Genomic DNA, 19,896 nt, shown 5'->3' on the forward strand with positions numbered 1-19,896 from the left:
CTGTCATTTCTGGATGTACATCCCCTCTCTAAGGTTTTCACTTCTCAAGACGTACTTTTCTTGGTTACTCTCAGATACTTTCCAACAGTTGCTTTATCTACTTTATCCGTTTCTTATATTGTTCTTGGTAGCAGGGTAAATCTCATCATGGCCCTCTAATTAATTATATTTATGAAATACTTGTTTTAGCTGTTTTTTTTTTTTTAAGTTTTAAGATGTGACTATAAAATAAAAAGATCCATTAAAAAAATCCTAGCATAAAAATTAGTTTTATTTCTGTATTTCGTTGGAATTTTATCATGAATATTATTTATAGAAAGGAATATGGAGTTACAATTTTATCTTAAATCCGTCTAAAGAAATTTTATTACTAAAGTAAGGTATAAAAGTAAAGTAAAATAAACCAAATGAAAAGAATTTAGTTACTCTATGATGGCAACTCCATTTTTCTGGGTGCTCAGTCTGAAGACTTGGAGTCATCCTGGATCCCGTGCTCTGTCTCATACCCCATGTCTAGTCCATCAGCAGATCCTGTCACCTCTCCTTCAGAAAATGTTTAGAGTTTGATGCTTCTCACCACACCGTTATTATGCTGGACACCATCGTATCTTCCTTGGCATTATTGCGGTAGCTTCCTAACTGATCTCCCTCGCTCTGTCTGTAGGCTGCTCTCAATATAGCAGCCAGAGTAATTTTCTTAAAATACAACTAATATTGTGTTACTTTTTTATTCTAAACCTTCCAGTAACTTTCCGACTCAGAGTGAAAGCCCGAACTTGCAGTGACTCACATGGCCTCGTAAAAGGGAATCTCCCTCCACCCCCTTGCCTCTCTGATCTTGTCCCCTCCCTCTCTTCCCCCACCTCTCTCTGGTTCCCCCACACCAGCCTGCTTGAGAATGCTCCGTGCCCTTCTGTTCACGGATTCTGTGTGTCGTCCTGTGCCTGCAGTTCTCATCCTGCGGGTATTCTCGTGGTCCCTCTTCACTCAAGTGTCACCTTCTTAGGCCTTTCCTCACCGCCCTGTATGCATCTGTTATTTCTCTCTTTCCTTGTCTTATTTTTCTCCTTAGTGCATTCATTTAAGTACACACACACAAGTGGGCAGATATGTATATATTGTGCTATATCATATGTAAACACGTTATGTTTATTTAATTATTTGTTACCTATCTACTCCACTGGAATGTAATCTTGATAAGGCCAGGGATATTTGTTGGTTTTCTATATTATTGCTCCCCAGGGCCCAGAGCTGCTCGTCACATTGTAGGAGTTCAGTAAATTTTTGTTGAATGAAAGAATGAATTCAAGAGACTTTGTCATAAATTTATCTTACTTATAAATTAGCAAGGAGCTCAGTGATTGAAATATAGCAAATCCAGTGTATTTTCACCTATTTCTTCTATTGTATTTACCTTAAATTGCTGTGGCTTTATCTTCCTTTATAATAGTCCATTTATTTCATATATAACTCAAAATATGTTTGGGCCCCCAAATTAATTTTTATCAAAGTAATATGTGCAAATATTTTAAAAAGTAAAATGGCAACAAAAGGCTTAAGCTGAGAAACAGGATTCCTTGCCATGTTACTCCTCAGTCCACAGAGCACCTTCTCAGAGATGGTCACTCAACTCTTTTAGATGTTACTTTGTGTTTTTACCTCTACATTTCTAAGTAATTTGCTTATTCTGCCATTTCTTGATTGATCCATTTTCGACATTACCGATTAGTTTCCTGTTACAGTAGTTGAGGGTTAACTCTCTTCTCTTCCCCTTCACCCCATTTCTGCTCTCTCTGCCGTACTCCCAGATTCTGGTAAATCACGGTTCACATTATTATACCTCCACAATGTCGTTCCCTAGTCACACAGTATATGATTACATTGCTTTTTCTCTAACGTTGTTTTCCTGGAGTGAATCCTCCCACCCCCCCTTTTCATTTTCTTGATATTTGTTTCTGAATGTTCACTCCTGTTATGTCAAATACCAAGCAGCAAATTTTTCATGAGTGCAAAACATAAGGAAATCTTTCATTTTTTCTCTTTTCTTTCCTGTTCTAGAAACTTCCCCCTCTCAGTTTTCTGTTTGCCTCAGTCTTAACTGTTTTCTAGACCTGATGCAGAGATGGCTATTTGCAGCTTCCCAATGCTGCTTTCCTAAACTGGGTTCTGATCTTCTGAATCTCTCCTTGGTTTATTCCCTTAAGCATAGTTTCTAATACCTTCCTAAGCAAAGGATGCATAGATGATAAAGTTTGTGAATTCTTGCATGTCTAACCATCTTTATTCTATCTTGTAATTTATTGGTAATTTGATTTGGTATAGACTTCTAGAATGAAAGTAACTTCTCCCCTGAACTTCAGAGTCATTGCTCTCCTTACTTGTGGTATCCGATGTTGCCGTTGAGAAGTTTAACGCCATTCTGAATTCTTTTTCTCTGAATGTAAACTTTTTTTCTCTCTGAAAGTTTTTGGGTTTGAATCCAAGCTCAACTACCTCATTGCTGTGTAGCCTTGGCCATATTGCTTAACCTCTCTGTGCATCAGTTTTCTCATGAAATGAAAATAATAATAGCTGCCTCTCTCTGTAGCAGCATTATAAGGATCAAACGATCTACTAGATTAGTGCCTGGTTTATAGTAGGCACTCTATAAAGTGTTAGCCATCATTATTTGTCCCTACCATCCTGAAACTTCATTATGTGTCTTGGTTTGCATTCTTTTTCATTGATTGTCCTGTTTCCTTCCATTCTGGGAAATTTTCTTGAAATTAAAAAAACGTCGTTTCCTTTCTTTTCTTTTCATCATTCTTTCTTTCTGGAGCTCTTATTATGTGGTTGTTAGACCTTCTAAATGGCTCCTCTAATTTTCCTGTCTTTTTTCCTTCTGTTTTTCATGTCTTTATCTTTTTATATTGGGAGATTTCCTCTACTTTATCTTCTAACTCTTCTATTATTCTTAACGTTTAGTTACAATATTTAAATTTCCAGGAGTTATTTATATTTTTCTATTATTCCTTTTTCATAATAGTCTCATCTTTTTAATGGGTGTATTATCTCATCTTCTCCCCAAGGAAATTAATTATAGTAATTTTGAAATTTTCTTCTGCTTCTTTTGCTGTTTATGTTTCCTTCTGGGGTTTTTTTTTTTTGTTTTAATCGTCCAGTTTTCTGTTGGATGCTTTCCCCTACATGACTGGTGATCTTCTATGTCTGTTTGTATTTAAGAGTGAGGCACTGAAGAGCTGAGTAAAAGTTCTGTGTGTTTGAGCCTAGCTTCAAGCTGGTGACCCTCCTCCAAGGGTGATCAGGTGACGAGCTTGCCTTTTCACTGGGTGGTCCCAAATGTTAGTGAGTGGTGATCTTTTCTCTAGAGTTATTTCATTTTTTTCAGAGGAGAGTTCTGCCATCTCCCTGTGGGATGTATGTTGCCTGCAGGTACTCCAGGAGCAGGTGGTGACGGATGCTGAGGGCCCTACCGTTCGGTGTCTTCAGCTGTCACTAATTCCTCAGCTTTTGCAGTCATCACTGTGCCTGGTGTCCTAGAATCCATATCTTTATTCAGTTTTTCCAAAGAATAAATCTTTGTTTTCCTGTGTGGGTGGCTAGTGGGGAGTGAACCAGGGGTATGGGTTGCCAGGAGGAACTTGGGAATTGAGTCCATATACAGGCTTTCAGTCAGTTTCCTTGTTGTCAGTTTTGTGTCTCGCTCCTGTTTTTGTGCCTTTATATACATACTGTTCCTCTCCAGGTTCTGTAGGGTGAACTATCCTGCTGAAATGTCTCCTTCCCAACCCCAACTTAGGTTATATCTGCTCTGCTGTCTTCTAAAGGGCCTCATGTAGGTTTTTATCTTCTCTCTCACCCCCTTTTCTTCTTCTTCTTTTCACTTGTTCTCAGCCAAATGATTATTGTCAAATAGAATACTCCTGTTTAATGATAAACTTACTACCTAATAGTGCTGATGTTTGAGGCTAGAAAATCTAAACTAAAATTGTGACTATTAGGAAATTAATCATTTGATTATGGAATGCATGTCAACACAGGAAAAAATATTTACATGTGGCCAGTTGTCCTCTTGCTACAGAACAAAATTTGCGTTACAGCCATTGAATCCTAGAGATCCAAGAGATCTTAGAGGTTATTCAGTCCAAGGCTAACATTTGTTGAGTCCTTACCTTATGTCACACACCGAGCTAAGCACTTTATATGCATTATCTCATTTAATCTACACAAACCTTCTGAGGTAGGTACTGTTATCTGCATCATACAGATGAGGAATCTTACACTTGCAGAGGTTCAGTAACTTTCACAAAGGTCACTGCTAATAAATGGTAGTGCTGAGATCAAACCTTAGGCGGTTTAACTTGAGAATATGTGCTGGAAAGTACTATTCTGTATGGTCTCCGATTTGTACATCAATCCATGGTCCAGACAGTTGCCTGTCTAATCTTTATTTCACATAGTGGTGAACTAATTATTTTCCTTGGAGGTCTTTTCATCTTTTGGACAGACCCTCATTGTTAAAAAAAAAACTTTTCCTACATTGAGTTGGAATCAGCTTCCGTGTAACTTTTACTCCTTCACCTCATAGAATAAGAGAATAGGTTTGCTTCCTCTTCTAGAACTAACGTTCCCTTTTCTCCATGGTACACAGTTTCCTGTGCCCATTGCTATTTTGGTAAATGTCTTTCTGCAAACACTTTCTGTTTCAGGTTTATGTTCGTGATTATATTTCCCTCCGTCTAGTTCCATACTCTCCAAGTGAGAGCTGAGGGGTGTCTTCTGTTATAGGTGTTTTTACTTCTGGGATTTAATGAGAGGAACCCTGATTTCTTTTAAAATCTTCGGGGGGCTAATTTAGGTGGGAAGACATGAAATGACTATTAAAGGTAAATGACTAAAAAGGTATATTTAATATATACCGGAAAGCTAACATTATGATAATCATGGCAGTAATAATGATAATAGCCAACACACTAGATGACTGGTGATCCTCTAAGTACTCTACAGTTATTAACTGATTTAATCCTCACAACAGCTCTGAGGTGGATGCTATCAATACTCATATTTTATGGGTAAAGAAAATGAAGCAGTCTGGTTAAGTGACTTGCCCAGGGTCACACAGTTTGTGAGTATCAGCCCAGTTTTGAACTGAGACTAAGTCCCATGGTCCCTGTTTGTAATCTTTACACTATAGTAGACAAATCTCTAGGCCTTTGGAGAAAGGTGTAGTCACTGTGGACTGAGACCCTTGTCGGTGGAACTTGGGCTGGGACTTAAAGAACTGATCAGAGCGGGAGTAGAGGGCGGCCAGGTGGTAGAAGCATCCTGAGCAGAAGCTCGCAGGCGGATGTTCTGGGAAGTTTGTGGTAGACTGTTTAGGGGAACAGTGAAACTTCGGTCCCCTGTTAATGTGGCCAGCAGGGCCTGGGTGACCTGGCTCTTGTGAGCTCCTCTTCCTCTGTTCCTCTGCCCTCGAGCTGCAGTGGCCTTCTCTCTGCCCTTTGCACACGCTGAGCGTGCTGGCACCCTAGGCCTTTTGTACCAGCTGATTCTTCTGCCTAGAGTGCTGCTCTGCGAGAACTCGGACATCTGACTCTGTATTGTCATTCGGGGCTCAGCTTGGCCTTTCCTGACCACACAGCCTCCAGAAGCCTTCCAGTCTTTGCTTACCCCTTCACCCTGGGTTGTTTGTATTATGGTTCTTTTCTCTGAGTGGTTGCAAGCACCGTGAGTTACCTGTTCAATAGCTACCTCTCTCTTTGCTAAGAGAATTCTGACTTTATTTGGAGTAGCAGTTTGCCCACCCGAATACTGATTTGTCTTGGTCTCCCTCGTATTTAGTCACAGTTTGGCCAGTGAAATAGAAGTGGATGTGTGCTGGGAGTTTCTGGGAAAGCTTTTCTCTTCTGCTGAAATGGTAGATATAGATGCCGTGCTGTCACCTGCCGCGGCCTTGAATGCAGACTCAACACCTGGGGCTTCAGCAGCCTTTGTGATCAGAGGGAAAGGCCAAGAGAATTGTAGAAACTGTTGGACATAATTAACCAAAGCTAGCAATGTCAGACTTCTTGTTATATGATAAAAACAATTTCTGTTACTTAAAGCCATTGTTAATTGTTTTTTACAAAAACCATTCATAATTAATATAAATGATACACCAATGATAGAAATAGAGGAGTCTGGAAGGGAGCTAATTTTGGGAAGAAGAAATGATAATTTTATTTTGGTATGAATCAATTTGAGTCGATCCTGGGACATGCCTCCACTGCTGTAGGAGGCAGCATAGTCTGGGGTTATGATAAAACCATACTGCTTCAGCTTTAATCCTGGATCTGTCAGTTACTAGCTCTGTGAACTTACACAAGTCACCTAACCTCTCAATATTTCTCTTCCCTCGTCTATAAAACATGGATGATAATAAAGCCTATCAGAGAAATGGTTGAAACTTAGGTAATATTTTTAAGAGAAAGACTATAGAATAAATAGAGAAGTTAAAGGATCAATAATTGATTAATGTCTGCATTTTGGAATGCAGAAATAAGTGAAGTCGATGAAAGAGAGAGAAGAAATAGTTCAGAAAATAGGAAGAGAAACAGGAAAGCAAAATATTAGAGAAATCAAGAGAAATGAATATTTTGAGAAAGAAATGCTTAGCAGTATTGGTCCCTGTAGAAATATCAAGAGAATAGGCACTAATAAACGGCTTTTTTATTTGAGAACTAGAAGAGATTATTGTCAGGACAGCGAGGGGTAAAAGTTGCATTACAGCGAGTGAAGATCGAGCAGTGAGGAGACGAGTGGAGGTTACAGCGTGTGCTCGTTTAATGTCTCCAATTCCACCACATGAACAGGAATGCATTTTTCCACTTGTGCTCCTTTTTATATGCTGTACTGAATTGTGCCTTTGTACATGTTACTCAACAGTACACACAAAATTATGCATAACACCCTGGAAACAATTTTAAAGGCTTTTTGAAGGCAGTTTTGACTATTGATTTTGACTGTATTTGATTTTCACATTATGGGCTGACTTTGGACCCTAACCCCTCCATAAAATGTAGCTCCATGGTGGTGAATATGGACCACACAGGTATGACTGTTCTGTACTGGGTGTAATTCAACAGCTGTGGTGGTGAGACTAGTGGAAAAGGTTTGTCCTGGGGAGAAGAGGTCGTCTCCTGGCTCTCTTTCTGTTCTTACAACTCCCAGCATTATGATGGAAGAAATAACTTAACTCCTGTCCTCTAGATTTTACCCTTGCAGATTTGAAACCAGTCAAATTGAAAAAATGTGGTAAAATATTTGACTTCCTGAAAAGAAATCTGTAAGTTGCCTTTTAGATAGTAAAGCCACTTCAGTGTATGTTATTAAAATAGAACGGAGGACTTGCCTGTTGTACAGTTATTATTGAGCAAACCACTGACATCCCCCACTTTTGAAAATCAGCTATGAAATAGTAAGTTCAGTTATCTTCAATGTTTTTTAAAAAATTATTTTCTCCGAATTTTATGAGAAATACGGTAGAAAGTTTGGAAAATAGAAGTATAAAAAGAAGTCACCACTAATTCTTTCATTGAGAAATAACTTAATATTTTACTACATTTCCTTCTAGTCTTTTAAAAATACATATTTAAAATTATTTTAACATGATTGAGAATAAATTTTTTTTTTTTGAGGAAGATTAGCCCTGAGCTAACATCTGCTGCCAATCCTCCTCTTTTTGCTGAGGAAGACTGGCCCTGAGCTAACATCTGTGCCCATCTTCCTCTACTTGATATGTGGGACGCCTACCACAGCATGGCTTGGCAAGCGGTGCCATGTCCGCACCCAGGATCCGAACCTGTGAACTCCGGACCGCCAAAGTGGAACGTGCCCACTTAACTGCTGTGCCACCAGGCCGGCTCTGAGAATGAATTTTATATGTAGCTTTATATCATGTTTTTTCTTTTAACATTATGTAATAAATATTTCCCAAAGTTATTAAATAACTTTCATTATCTTTTGTGTAGTATCTCAATTGATAATACTCTTATGGCATATAGATAATCTAATTTGGAATTTTTTTCACATAGATTTTATATTGTCCATTATGGAGGGACTTTAAGGTTTTCACAATATGTCCTTTATTGTAATATAAAAAAGAAAACTGAAGTGTTCATTTTTGATAAAAGTTCTCAGAATCAAATTTTCATGTCTGTTTTTTCTTCCTTTCTTTCTTTCTTTTTTTTTTTTTTTTGGTGAGGAAGATTGGCCCTGAATCTGTTGCCAATCTCCCTCTTTTTGCTTCAGGAAGATTGTTGCTGAGCTAACATCTGTGCCAACTTTCCTCTATTCTATGTGGGTCTCCACCACAGTGTGGTTTGATGAGTGGTACTAGGTCTGTGCCTGGGATCCAAACCTGTGAACCCTGGGCCGCCAAAGCAGAGCATGCGAACTTAACTACTATGCCAGCAGTCCAGCCTCTAAATTTTGAAATCATTGTTATTCTTTTGAAAAAAGGAAGCCTGAACAAAATTCTGGCTATGGTGCTTAGAGCTATGAAAAGCGTTTGAAAAGCATGTTGATAAGTTGTTGAGGTCTGATATGCCAGTAATCCCTTTGGTTGTTGCCGAGTCCTCTTAGGAAAGTAATTTAAATCCTTTGCGTCTCAATTTCCCCATTTATAAAATGAGCGTGAGCTAGATAATTTCTAAGGTCTCTTTGGCATTTCCCTTTTTATTTGTCCTAAAATTATTTCTTGCCTGCCAGATTATGTTTATGTGCTGCTAGGTTATCACTTACCTTATTGTGACACCCAGTTGTCCTTTAATATAGACATTTTTAGTAGACTTTAGTTTTTAGAACAGTTTTAGGTTCATAGCAAAAGTGAGTGTAAAATACAGAAAGGTTCCATATACTCCCTTCCCGTGCTGCCAACATCCCCCACCAGACACTTGCTACAGTTGATGAACCTACACTGACACGTCCTCATCCCCCAAAGTCTCTAGTTTACCTTAGGCTTCACTCTTGGTGTTGCACCTCCTCTGGGTTTGGACAAATGTATGATGACATGTATCCACCATTATGGTGTCATACAGAGAAGTTTCACTGCCCTAAAATGCTCTCTGCTCCCACTATTCTCCTCCCTCCCTGCTAATCCCTGGCGACCACTGGTCTTTTACTGTCTCCGTAGTTTTGCCTTTTCCAGAATGTCCTATCATTGGAATCATACAGTGTAATGCAGAAAAGGCTTTTTCAGCTTGCCTTCTTTCACTTAGTAATATGTATTTAAGGTTCCTTCCTGTCTTATTATGGCTTGAGAACTCATTTCTTTCTAGCACTGAATAATATTCCGTTGTTTTGGATACCAGAGTTTATTTATCCATTCACCTACTGAAGGACATCTTTGTTGCTTCCAAGTCTTGGCAGTAGTGATAAAGCTGGTATAAACATCCTTGTGCAAGTTTTTGTGTGGATATAAGTTCTCAATTCATTTGAGTTAAACCTTTAGTATATTTTTCATTTGATAATCTTTAAAAATATTTTAAATAAACTCAGAAAAGTTAGAAAAATGATAACTTTCTAAATCAATAAATACACATAAGGAGGCCTTACACTGCAAGTGAGTTTGCAAAATGTGGGTGGATTTTATAATTAAAGGATAGAGGGTTCCTTTCTGACATCTTGCCCTGGGGCACAGATTTGAATGTTAGTTGATGAACAACTAGTAAGCCTAAGAGACTTCTTTCTTGATCTTGAAAGAAGGAATGGAGAGAGCTAATGTTAGCTCTGCTGTGCTCATTTGAGAGTGATACAATGATACCTGCCCATTAGATACTGCACTATTACAAGTGACGTTAAATGGATAGAAAATGGCAGCAATTTTGGGCTGTATTCCAGCCATTGGTTGGAGGTGAAAGATGCCTTATGAGATGCCAGTCCCGTGTGTCTCTTTATTTTTCATTTTTCATATTTTTGCCCTTCTCTCTCCCTTTGTAGAATATAAATAAAATAAATTTGAGCAGTCTATAAATTAGAAGCACAATGTGAGTTATAGGATATAATTTTCATCACATCTAGTTTTTTTAAGTACTTGTTTTTAAATGGTTCATTTCCATTCAATTAAAGATGTATTTCATATTAACTGTCTCATTGAAATATTTTTAATTTAACATTGTATCTGTGTTCTATGGCTACATATTTGTTTCAGCCACATTTCGAGAGAATCTATAAATGTACTATTTAAGAATTTGATGATCCTTCAGTTGAATATTGACATTTGGGAAAATTTAGTTGTTACCCCTGAAATTATCCTTTAAAAACAAATTATATTTAATTGATCATGATTAATGATGTATAAGAATGTTGGTATTTTTTCAACATTCTCTGTAATTCATAGAAACTTTTTAGAATCCTTCTTATAGGTCATGGTTCCCTATAGAAAAGTTTGTTTCTATCAAAACATCTTTCATTCAAAAAATTTAATTCCTTTTTTAATGAAAATTGTTTTAATTTTTTTAATAGAACTTGTTTAACAGAAAGATGTTAAATGGCTTAGAATGGGTTGTTGGCTTGTCAGTGAATCCCAAATTGACAGAGATTGTAAAGGTTGTCGAGGGTCCCCACAAAATTCCAGGTGTTGCTTTTATCGTTTCCAAATTAAGTAATGTAACTTGAGAGGGTAATTTAAAGTGTGGGTTATTACTATGTATAAGAACAGTATTTTTCATGTTGACTAGATTATTGCAGAAATACTTTTTCAAATATAGGAATCTTTGAAAAAGACCAAACTTAATTTTTAAAAATAACTTTTTGTTATTGCTTTTGGTTGATTTAACAATTCTCCAAGGTAAGGAGAGTAGCTGCCTTTGCCCTGTTTTATAGATGAAACTCAGGTGGAGTGATCTGTCCGGGGTTACGTCGAGGTAAGTTGCAGCACTGAGTTAGAATGGGCCTTCTGACTCAGTCTTGTGCTTTCTTTTCTGTGTTTTAGTACCAAGCAGTCTTTAACAATATTTTGGTATAGTCAGTGATGCCATTTTGTTTCAGTTTGTTAATACCGAAAGAAGATAAATCTTAGCTCTTTAGTAAGCCTTCAAACCAGTGTGACTAGAAGACTGACTTTGCTGGGGGAGGGAATGGTAACGTACTTAATTTCTGATGGTGTAGTCCTAACGGAGGAGCAGTGTTTGGCTATAAATAAACCCTACAATGCTGATGAACTTTTGTCTTCTAGCCACAACAGTAAAACAGTGGCGCTGGATCAATGTAAATGAGAGAAGCTAACGAGATATTCAGGGCTAAAATATTACATTTTGTCACATGGTCCTACTGTGCACTATTGTGTCGAATAAGGGACTCTTCTGTACTTTCTGTTACAGATGCTGAAAATTTCTTCTAAGGAGAAATATCCCTTATTTACTTTTGTAAATGGTCATTCCAGAGACTATGATTTTACATCTACTGCAGCCAAGGAAGACGACCTTTTCTCAGAGGATGAAAAGAAAAGATTAAAAAGATTTAGCACAGAAGAGTTTGTCTTGCTTTAAAGATTAGCACCTTTGTGCTTGGTGAGAAGAACTCCTTTGAAGGGGGAGAAATGAAGAGAAACAAGTATACTTGAAACTTATTTTCACAAATATCTTAATTTTATATGTTCTTTAAAGAAAGAACATTTGAAAATATACAAGTTTTAAAGATATTTTTCTGAAAGAGAAGTGATTTAATGAATCTTGATTTCTAATAAATACCAAGTGATTCTGGCTGCCTTCCTGTGCTCCTAAGATCTGCTAATGATAACTCTGCCTTGACTGGGAGTCTTCCGGCCTTCAGCTCCTTCCACCTGAGGCCGCTGGTCTGAAGGTTTCATGATATAGGCCCCAGAATTGGGATCACCAAGTAGTTTCAAAAGCTTTAGTTTATGCTAATGACCAGAAGACCAGAGAATGAATCTTCAGTGCTTTCCTAGCCTCCTGATACTAATGCAACCAAAGGATACTTTTAGATGTATCTTGATATATTAAATAGTAATTGTTAGCTGTGATATGCATACAATTATATAAGCAGAATTGTGATTTAGGGCAATACTCAGCAGTATGATTTTATAATGGCTCCTCGTTTTGCCTGCTGTTGAGCCTTCTCTGAGGAGTAAATATAAAGTATTGATTTCCCTCACAAATTTAAAGGTTATGTTATTAATAATAACTGCATCCAGTCAGATCAGATAAAGGCAATTATAAGATAGGAGTAGTGTTTGTTTCCTGTCTCAAACATGAAATGTTATGGGAACTCTACTTATTATGCAGTTTTTAAGTCTAAAGATTAAAGTACCAAGAAAGATATCAAGAGGTGCTTCTCTACGTGGTTTGCTGTTTGTATGAATCAGTGTAGTGGTGTTTAGAAGCTGAGGCCATCTATGCGGTAAATCTGCCTAAGTGTATTACGTGTTACTGAAAGGCAAATTTGTGATATAAAAATGTTAGAGTTATTATTGAGCCAGGATTATATACTTTAATAAAGATCTGAGAACATGAAATACCTTTGTTATGGTTTTAATGAGATTGTTTTAATACTTTCATTTGAAAAATCATTGTCTCAAATGAATTCTCTTTATTTATAATGAAGGCAAATAATATTATTGCTCTGAAAGCAAAATATTAACTTATTTTATGGAGCTTCCGTGTTTCAATGTGGAAAGGTGACTTATAAAGACATAAAATTCCATATCATTTGAAGTCATTGATCTCTTCCCTCAGAGAACCTGGTTGTAGGTTCAGAGCCACATCAAAACTGAAACAGAGGGCGGGCAGGTGTGCTTCGCACGCCTGAGGAGAAAGGAGGCTTGGCATTTCCCAGTGAGGGTAGCTTATTAAATTGAAACAAATAGGCTGGAATCTGAAATTTTCCTCTAATCTAGATAAACTCTGGCTAGTGAAGTCCAGTTCTAATTTTACGAGAATGTCAAAGCAGTATAAGAATAAGAGGCCAGTGGTGTACCCGATTTTATACACTGCAGCCGCCTCATCTCAGTTGCTGCAGTTTGTTCTTTCTGCACACGTGCAGTGTTCACAGGATTCTAGAGCAGACCCCTCAGATGAGAGCACCCACCCCTTCATGGATCAGAACTGATTGTACGTCTTCTCTTCCAAGAACTGTATAAAAGCTGAGAGGCATAGGATAGCATTGTTATTTTCTCAGCATATTTGGGAATCATTTTTAAGTAGGATTTTGGAATGAGGCAAAGTTACACCTGGACAAAGTTGAAGTGACAAACTCCTTTACATTGAGTTATATTGAAAGTACTCAGAACTTTCTACAGACAAAACAAACAGATCTTACTGTATAGTCACCCCCTTGACTGAGAATAATTGTTGTCAGAAATTATCAGCATAATATGCACATAAAAGGTATTCAATATGTGTCTGAATGAATGCATGCATTTATGAAAATTGAGAGAGAGGCTGATAAATTTATCTTGCCTGTTAATTCAACTTCAGCTGAGGACCAGCCAAAAGTTGTGTTAATCTTTATTGGAAAGGCAGCAGCAAAATGACATCATTGGGTTTAGAGTAGAGTTAGTTCATATTCTGGTTTCAGACTTTGTTTTGAACACAGATTTCGTTTCAAGTTCTGACAGCCAGTAAACTTAGTCAATGAAGCTCATGGACGATCTCTTTCAGCCTAGAATAAGGGAAAGTGAAGAAGGATGAGATTCTAAGACAAGCGTTCCGTTAGAATTATGATAGGAGGATCTTCCATTTGGACGTCAATATTAAGATACTGGATTTTACCATTAACATTTCAGAAATGAATTTTTAAAATTCTTGATGTGACTTTTTGATGGTGAAGATTTCTTTTCTCTCTTCTTCATAAGATTTGACACTTTGAATCCCCTTTTGTCAATGTATTAACCACCAGCAGGCAATCTTGAAAGTCATCATTTGCTGAGTGAGTGAAAAGATCCTTTATAGTATAAGTATATCCAAAGGAATTTCCCTGAGGTATCCATTTTTCTGTTTTTACATTAAACTAACCCCATTAAATCTGTGTTAGTGAGAAGAAAACTTTAGAGGATTAAAAATTTAGGTCACTTTTGTGTTCTCTTAACTTTAGGATTTAACATTGTCCAAGGGCAAATATATCTAAAAGTATGTATGTTAATTTCATCTTGTTTTTAGAATAAAGAATCAAAACAGCAACAATGACTTATCTATATAATTATCCAATTTTAGATCAGAAATCTCTATTTTTTAGAGATCTCCAGTTACTTTCAATTATGCTATACCAGAAAGCACTGTATTTTTGGTCAAGTCATACTAATCCAGCTTTTTTTCCTCCCTTTTCTCTGCTAATTTCTTTGCTACTAGGAAAAAGTTTCATTTTCATGGTTTATCAGAGATCACCTTCAGTAGCTTGCGTTGTACATCTAAGTCTTTTTAGCTAAATATTTATATACAACCATAAAAACCCTATAAGGGATTTCCCAAAAAGAGGAAACAGGGAGAAGAACAGATAATGAAAAAACACTTTGAAAATGTTAAATAACTAAATGAATTTCTATTGAAACAGACATAAGGAGAAAACTGACAATTTAAAATAAGAGTGAAATAGAGACAGGATACCCAGAATATATTGATAGAGGCAATTTCTGAGAAAGGATAGGGATTATTATTTTCTATAAAAAGAAGAGCAAATACATTTCAAAAAGATTTTAGGAGAATAAATACTTCTCATGTGATATTTGTTATAGCCTCAGTGTTGTCAATCAACCACCATTCAATAGGACTATATTCAGTTGAGCACTTAAGCTGAATATCTTGAGACACTGAATTGAAAAAAGGTGAAACATCAGACCAGGGAGAATTGGAAACATCCTATTGATTCTAGGATATATATTTTCAATCATTTTGTAGTTTGAATCTCAACTCAGTTTAGAAATCTTAAGCATTCTTGTGTGGTTTTCATGGTTATATAAAGACTTTCTCCTTTGCTTATAAACTTTGAAAAATACTATATTTAGAGTTGGTATTGCAGACACATTTTGAACTAGCATGTTTCTCTCTTTCTTTTTTACACTCCTCTTCCACATTATTGGTGGCAAGCAATGGCCCAAAACATTCACAACTACAGTTATGAAATTTCACTTACTCTCTCAGTAAGAAAAATATATTAAAAGTGGAGAATCCATGCTTGTTATTAGGTGGAAAAATTTCTCTGCTGCCCTCTAACCAGTTCCTCCAGAAATTGAGAAACTCAGTCTTCCCTGTTGTAAGTCAACAGCCCAGGTACTGGATGCTCTCCAAGAGTGAAGCATAGAAGATTCTACAGAGAATTGTCTTCCATTTAAATTATTGGAAAATTAAATTAATAATTATAATACATATTTATATTTTATCCTAAGATGATATAAATTCATAAGAATTGGGAATGTATGAGTTTCAAAAGAAGTTATTTCATAAACAGGGAGGGTAAACGAAGGAAAGTTAGAAATCCAATAGAAATATGATAACAAAAGAATGAGAGAATTATTGACAGCAAGTTTTGAGTGTGTCTGGGCAGGCACACTATAGTGAACTGACACAGATAAAAATCCATGAATTAAGAGGGCTTCCAGCCTGGGGTGATTTAAAATTTGACGTAGGCATTGGGAGAAGGTGGATACTGACCAATACCAGAAAGTGGACTTGGAGCTGCCATGTCGCACAACTCCTGCGGGCACTGTCTTTGGTATGTGTTATGTGACTGGCACTCCCTGGCGTCATGCAATGTGGCGTCCCTGTTGCTAATATTTACATACTATTTGCTGTTTGCTCAGCACTGTTCTGATCAAGTCACTGTATTAAATTGTAGCTAATGAATCTAAGATGGGGAATTAGATCTGGGATTAAGGGGACAGTTAATATGAGTCCTCGGGCCCGGATGATCACATAGTGGAAGAGGTCAGGAGAGTCCATGGTCAGGACTCTAGTTAGTAACCAGGGTTTTAGTGGAGAAATACACATATATATTTAAATTATTTCCAAAATACTTTAACTAGATATAGAAAACAAATCCACCCCACACGTCTCCTACCTCAACATATTATTTTCAATTGTCTATATTCCTTTCAATTTTGTGTTTGTGTTCACGTTACTCTAAGCATGTTTAGTAGGTTGAATTTTGATTCTTCTTTTTAGAATTTAACTGAACAGCTCTTCTATTTGATGGAGAAGGCCCTTACTTATTCAGTCTTTCATATTTTGATTTGTGTATCGACGTTGTCGTAAGCCTCTGACTGACGCGGTGGTCTTACCTGTGTCTTGTGACTTGTTCCTAAACCTAAACTGTTGTGCTTGGCCAGTTTTGTGGCTGCCAGCCCCTGTCTGTACCTAGAGAGAAGCTCTTATTTTTCTACATAATATGTTCCTGTCACTACTTAAAGCAGTTGGATCAGAAGGAACTGGATAGATGTTTTCAAACAATGTTTTAAGAAAGGTTCTGTCCCAGAGAGTATAAAGTATTATGAAAATGTTAAAGTTACTTTTAATCATATAGTCTTGACATGATCTTGCAAAATAGTTCTAGCATTTCATCGATGTTCTTTATTTTTGTGCTTTTATTGTCAAACATACAGTTGATTGACTTAAAGTCAAGTGAGCATTTCATTGAAGTTAATGATTGTTTCTGTCTTTATGTTAATTATATTAAATTTATGAGACCTACATTTCTTACCATGAGTTTAGGACTTTCATTTTCCTATTTTCCTGTCATGTTTACATAATGAGGGGAAATGAAATATAAAATCCAATATTGTATAAGCTGCTATGTGAAGATCGTGATATTTGCTGGCAGGCAGCATCAGCACAGACAGAGCTGAAAGTGCTTCTTTGTCAGCTGATGTTCAAAAGCCCAAATTTTATGTTAAGTGATTTAGGGGTATCAGATTACATATGAAGGTCTAATGTCTTTTGGTTATAACTATTCTAGTGGGTGTGAAGTGGTATCTCGTGTTTTGTGTGTGTGTGTGTGTGTGTGTGTGTAAGTGTAAGGAAGACTGGCCCTGAGCTTACATCTGTGCCAATCTTCCTCTAACTTACGTGGGACGCCACCACAGTGTGGCTTGACAAGCAGTCCTAGGTCCGTGCCTGGGATCCAAACCTGTGAACCCCGGGCCACTGAAGTGGAGCACTTGAACTTAACCGTTAGGCCACTGGGCTGGCTCCTTGTTTGTTTTTTTAATACGTTTGCTGAGATGTGATTCACCCTTTTAAAGTGGGTCAGTGGTTTTTGTTGTATCCACAGAGTTTTGCAGTGATCACTGCTATCAAATTCCAGAATGGCTTCATTACTGCAAAAAGAAACCATGTACCTATTAACTAGTCTACTTTCTGTTTGTATTGATTTGCCTGTTTCAGACATTTCATATAAATGGAATCATACAATTGTGGCCTTCTGTGTCTGACTCCTTTCACTTAGAATATTTTCAAGATTTGTAGCATGTATTAGCACTTCATTCTTTTTTGTGACTGAATAATATTCCATTAGATGGATATGCCACATTTTTGTTCATTCATCAGTTGATGGGCATTTGGGTTGTTCCCACTTTTGGGCTATTTATGAATAATGCTGCTGTGGACATTTGTGTACACAATTTTGTGTGGACGTTTGTTTTCATTTCTCCTTGGTATAGGCCTGGGAGTGGAATTGCTGGTCATATGGTAGCTCTGTGGTTAGCTATTTAAGGAACTGCCAAACTGTTTTCCATCGTGGCTGCACCATTTTACAATCCCACCAGCAGTGTATGAGGGTTCCAATTTTTCTACTTCCTCCCCAACCCTCGTTACTGTCTTTTTTGTTTTAGCCATCTAGAGTGTGTAAAGTGGTCTCTTATTGTGGTTTTGCTTTGCATTTTCCTAGTGACTGATGATGTTGAGCATCCTTCTCATATGCTTTTTGGCTATTTGTATATTTTCTTTATAGAAATGTGTTTTCATATTCTTTGCTCATTTTAAATTGGGCTGTTTGTCTTTATATCATTGGGTTGTAAGAGTTTTTTGCATATTCTGGATACAAGTCCTTTATCAGATATTTGATTTACAAACATTTTCTCCCATTTTGTTGGTTGTCTTTTTACTTTCTTGATGGTGTCCTTTGAAGCACACATGGTTTTAATTTTGATAAGGTCTAACTTAGCTATTTTCTGTTTTTTCTTTGGTTGCTTGTGCTTTTGGTGTCATATTTAAGAAACCATTGCTTAATCCAAGGTCACAAAGATTCACATCTATACTTCCTTCTAAGAGTTTTTTAATTTTAGCTCTTACATTTAGGTTCTTTATCCCTTTTGAGTTGATTTTTGTATATGACGTGAGGTAGGTGTCCAAATTCCTTCTTTTGCATGTGGCTATCCAGTTGTCCCAGCATCGTTTGTTGAAAAGACTATTCTCTCCCCATTGAATGGTCTTGGCATTCTTGTTGAAAATCAATTGACCATAAATGTAAGAGTTTATTTCTGGACTCTCAGTTCTATTCCATTTATCTATATGTCTATCCTTATGCCAGTACCACGCTCTTTTGATTATCATAGCATTGTAGTAAATTTTGAAATTGGGAAATGTGAGTCCTCCAATTTTGTTCTTTTTCAAGACAATTTTGGCAGTTCTGAATCCCTTCTATTTTCATAGGAATTTTAGGATCAGCGTCTCAATTTCTGCACAATTTTTCTTCACTTTTTTCAGCCTTCATTTTTAAAACATAACATGTTACTGAATTTTTACACATTGTAAAATTGGTCCCCAAACACCAAAGATACTTGTTTGGAAAGGAATAAAACATGCAAAACATGGGTCTTCTAGCTATGGTCATATTGTGTAAGAGCATGCCAAGTTACAGTAGATAACATTATATCATAGCATCAGCCAGACCGAGTGGTTCAAAAGTAAGACTTTACATATTCACTTAATACTACTAATTAGGAAAAAATTGTGACTGCTTCTGTTTAGGGAAAAGCATATTTATTTTCTCTGTCAAGCTCCATGTGACTCAGTGGAGATGGCCTTAATGAACGGATTGAGCTGCAGGGTTAGCCCACTTCTGCTCGACTGTGACTAGCATCCCCAGCTACATGGCTAGGATAGCAGGAACTATCCTTGTACAACACAGATAGTGGTAACTATCCCATTGGGCTGTTGTGAAGATTAAGTGAGGAAACATATGAAAACACTTAGAAAGATGCCTGGCACACAGTGAGTACTCAGGAAGTGTTAGCCTTTAAAACTCTTGCCACTTTTCATTCATCTCTGTCTTAAGAGTTGAAAAGGCTTCAAGAGTATGCTCTTGTTTTGAACTGGCCTTGGAGAACAGGAATTAGAAAAGAAAGGAAAAAACACCCAAACCCTAAAACCTCTTAATTCCATTCCAGTACTGAATATCTGTAAGGCTCCATAGACATAGAGGTAAAAAAGTGACACTTCCACCAGGGAGCTTAGAAATTTACTTAAGGGTGGAGAAAATACACCAAAAAACTGTCACACTTGGTCGGAAAGAGAAGACTTAGAAGTTCTAGAAAAAAAATTATATTTGGTTTCAAAAGAGAGCTCACACCTGGTTATGGGGATTAGGAAATCTTCATGGAGGAGGTGGCATTCGAGATGAATACTAAACGTCTGGTATGATTTACATACAGGCAAGAATGAGGTAAGTGTTTAGGCTAAGGAGGAGAAAACAGCACGCCAGAGACAGGGTCCGTGGACATGTTTTCTAAATGAAAGTGGGGTCAAGATGGAGGGCTGTCCCCATAGGGCACATTTGAAGTGCGTGTGGCAGGTTTGGGTGGTTCTGCTGACTAGGGTGCACTGCTGGCATTTAGTGCGGGGATGAGGATGAACATCCTGCAGTGACGTGGATAGAAGAATGAGTGACAAGAATGAAACGTATGTGGGA

General features: G+C 37.2%; 1 protein-coding gene across 35 annotated transcripts in view; it reads left to right on the forward strand.

The window, feature by feature from the left end:
* Window positions 1–19,896, forward strand: part of ATG4C (autophagy related 4C cysteine peptidase) — a 155,855-nt gene that overhangs the window by 81,590 nt on the left and 54,369 nt on the right. For 10 of the 35 annotated variants that reach the window (XM_070486431.1, XM_044748917.2, XM_070486421.1 and 7 more), the window contains one exon: window positions 11,361–12,701. The exons of 18 other annotated variants lie outside the window; for them this stretch is intronic. In XM_070486431.1, the coding sequence (XP_070342532.1) occupies window positions 11,361–11,528 (168 nt within the window). In that variant the 3' untranslated portion in view covers window positions 11,529–12,701. Of the gene's footprint in view, window positions 1–10,828; window positions 10,905–11,360; window positions 14,168–19,896 lie in introns of those variants that run through there. 7 more of the 35 variants (XM_044748914.2, XM_070486425.1, XM_070486435.1 and 4 more) reach the window with 4 other exon arrangements.

The sequence above is a fragment of the Equus asinus genome, chromosome 16, assembly GCF_041296235.1.
Source record: "Equus asinus isolate D_3611 breed Donkey chromosome 16, EquAss-T2T_v2, whole genome shotgun sequence".
In the NCBI taxonomy this organism is placed as follows: domain Eukaryota; kingdom Metazoa; phylum Chordata; class Mammalia; order Perissodactyla; family Equidae; genus Equus; species Equus asinus.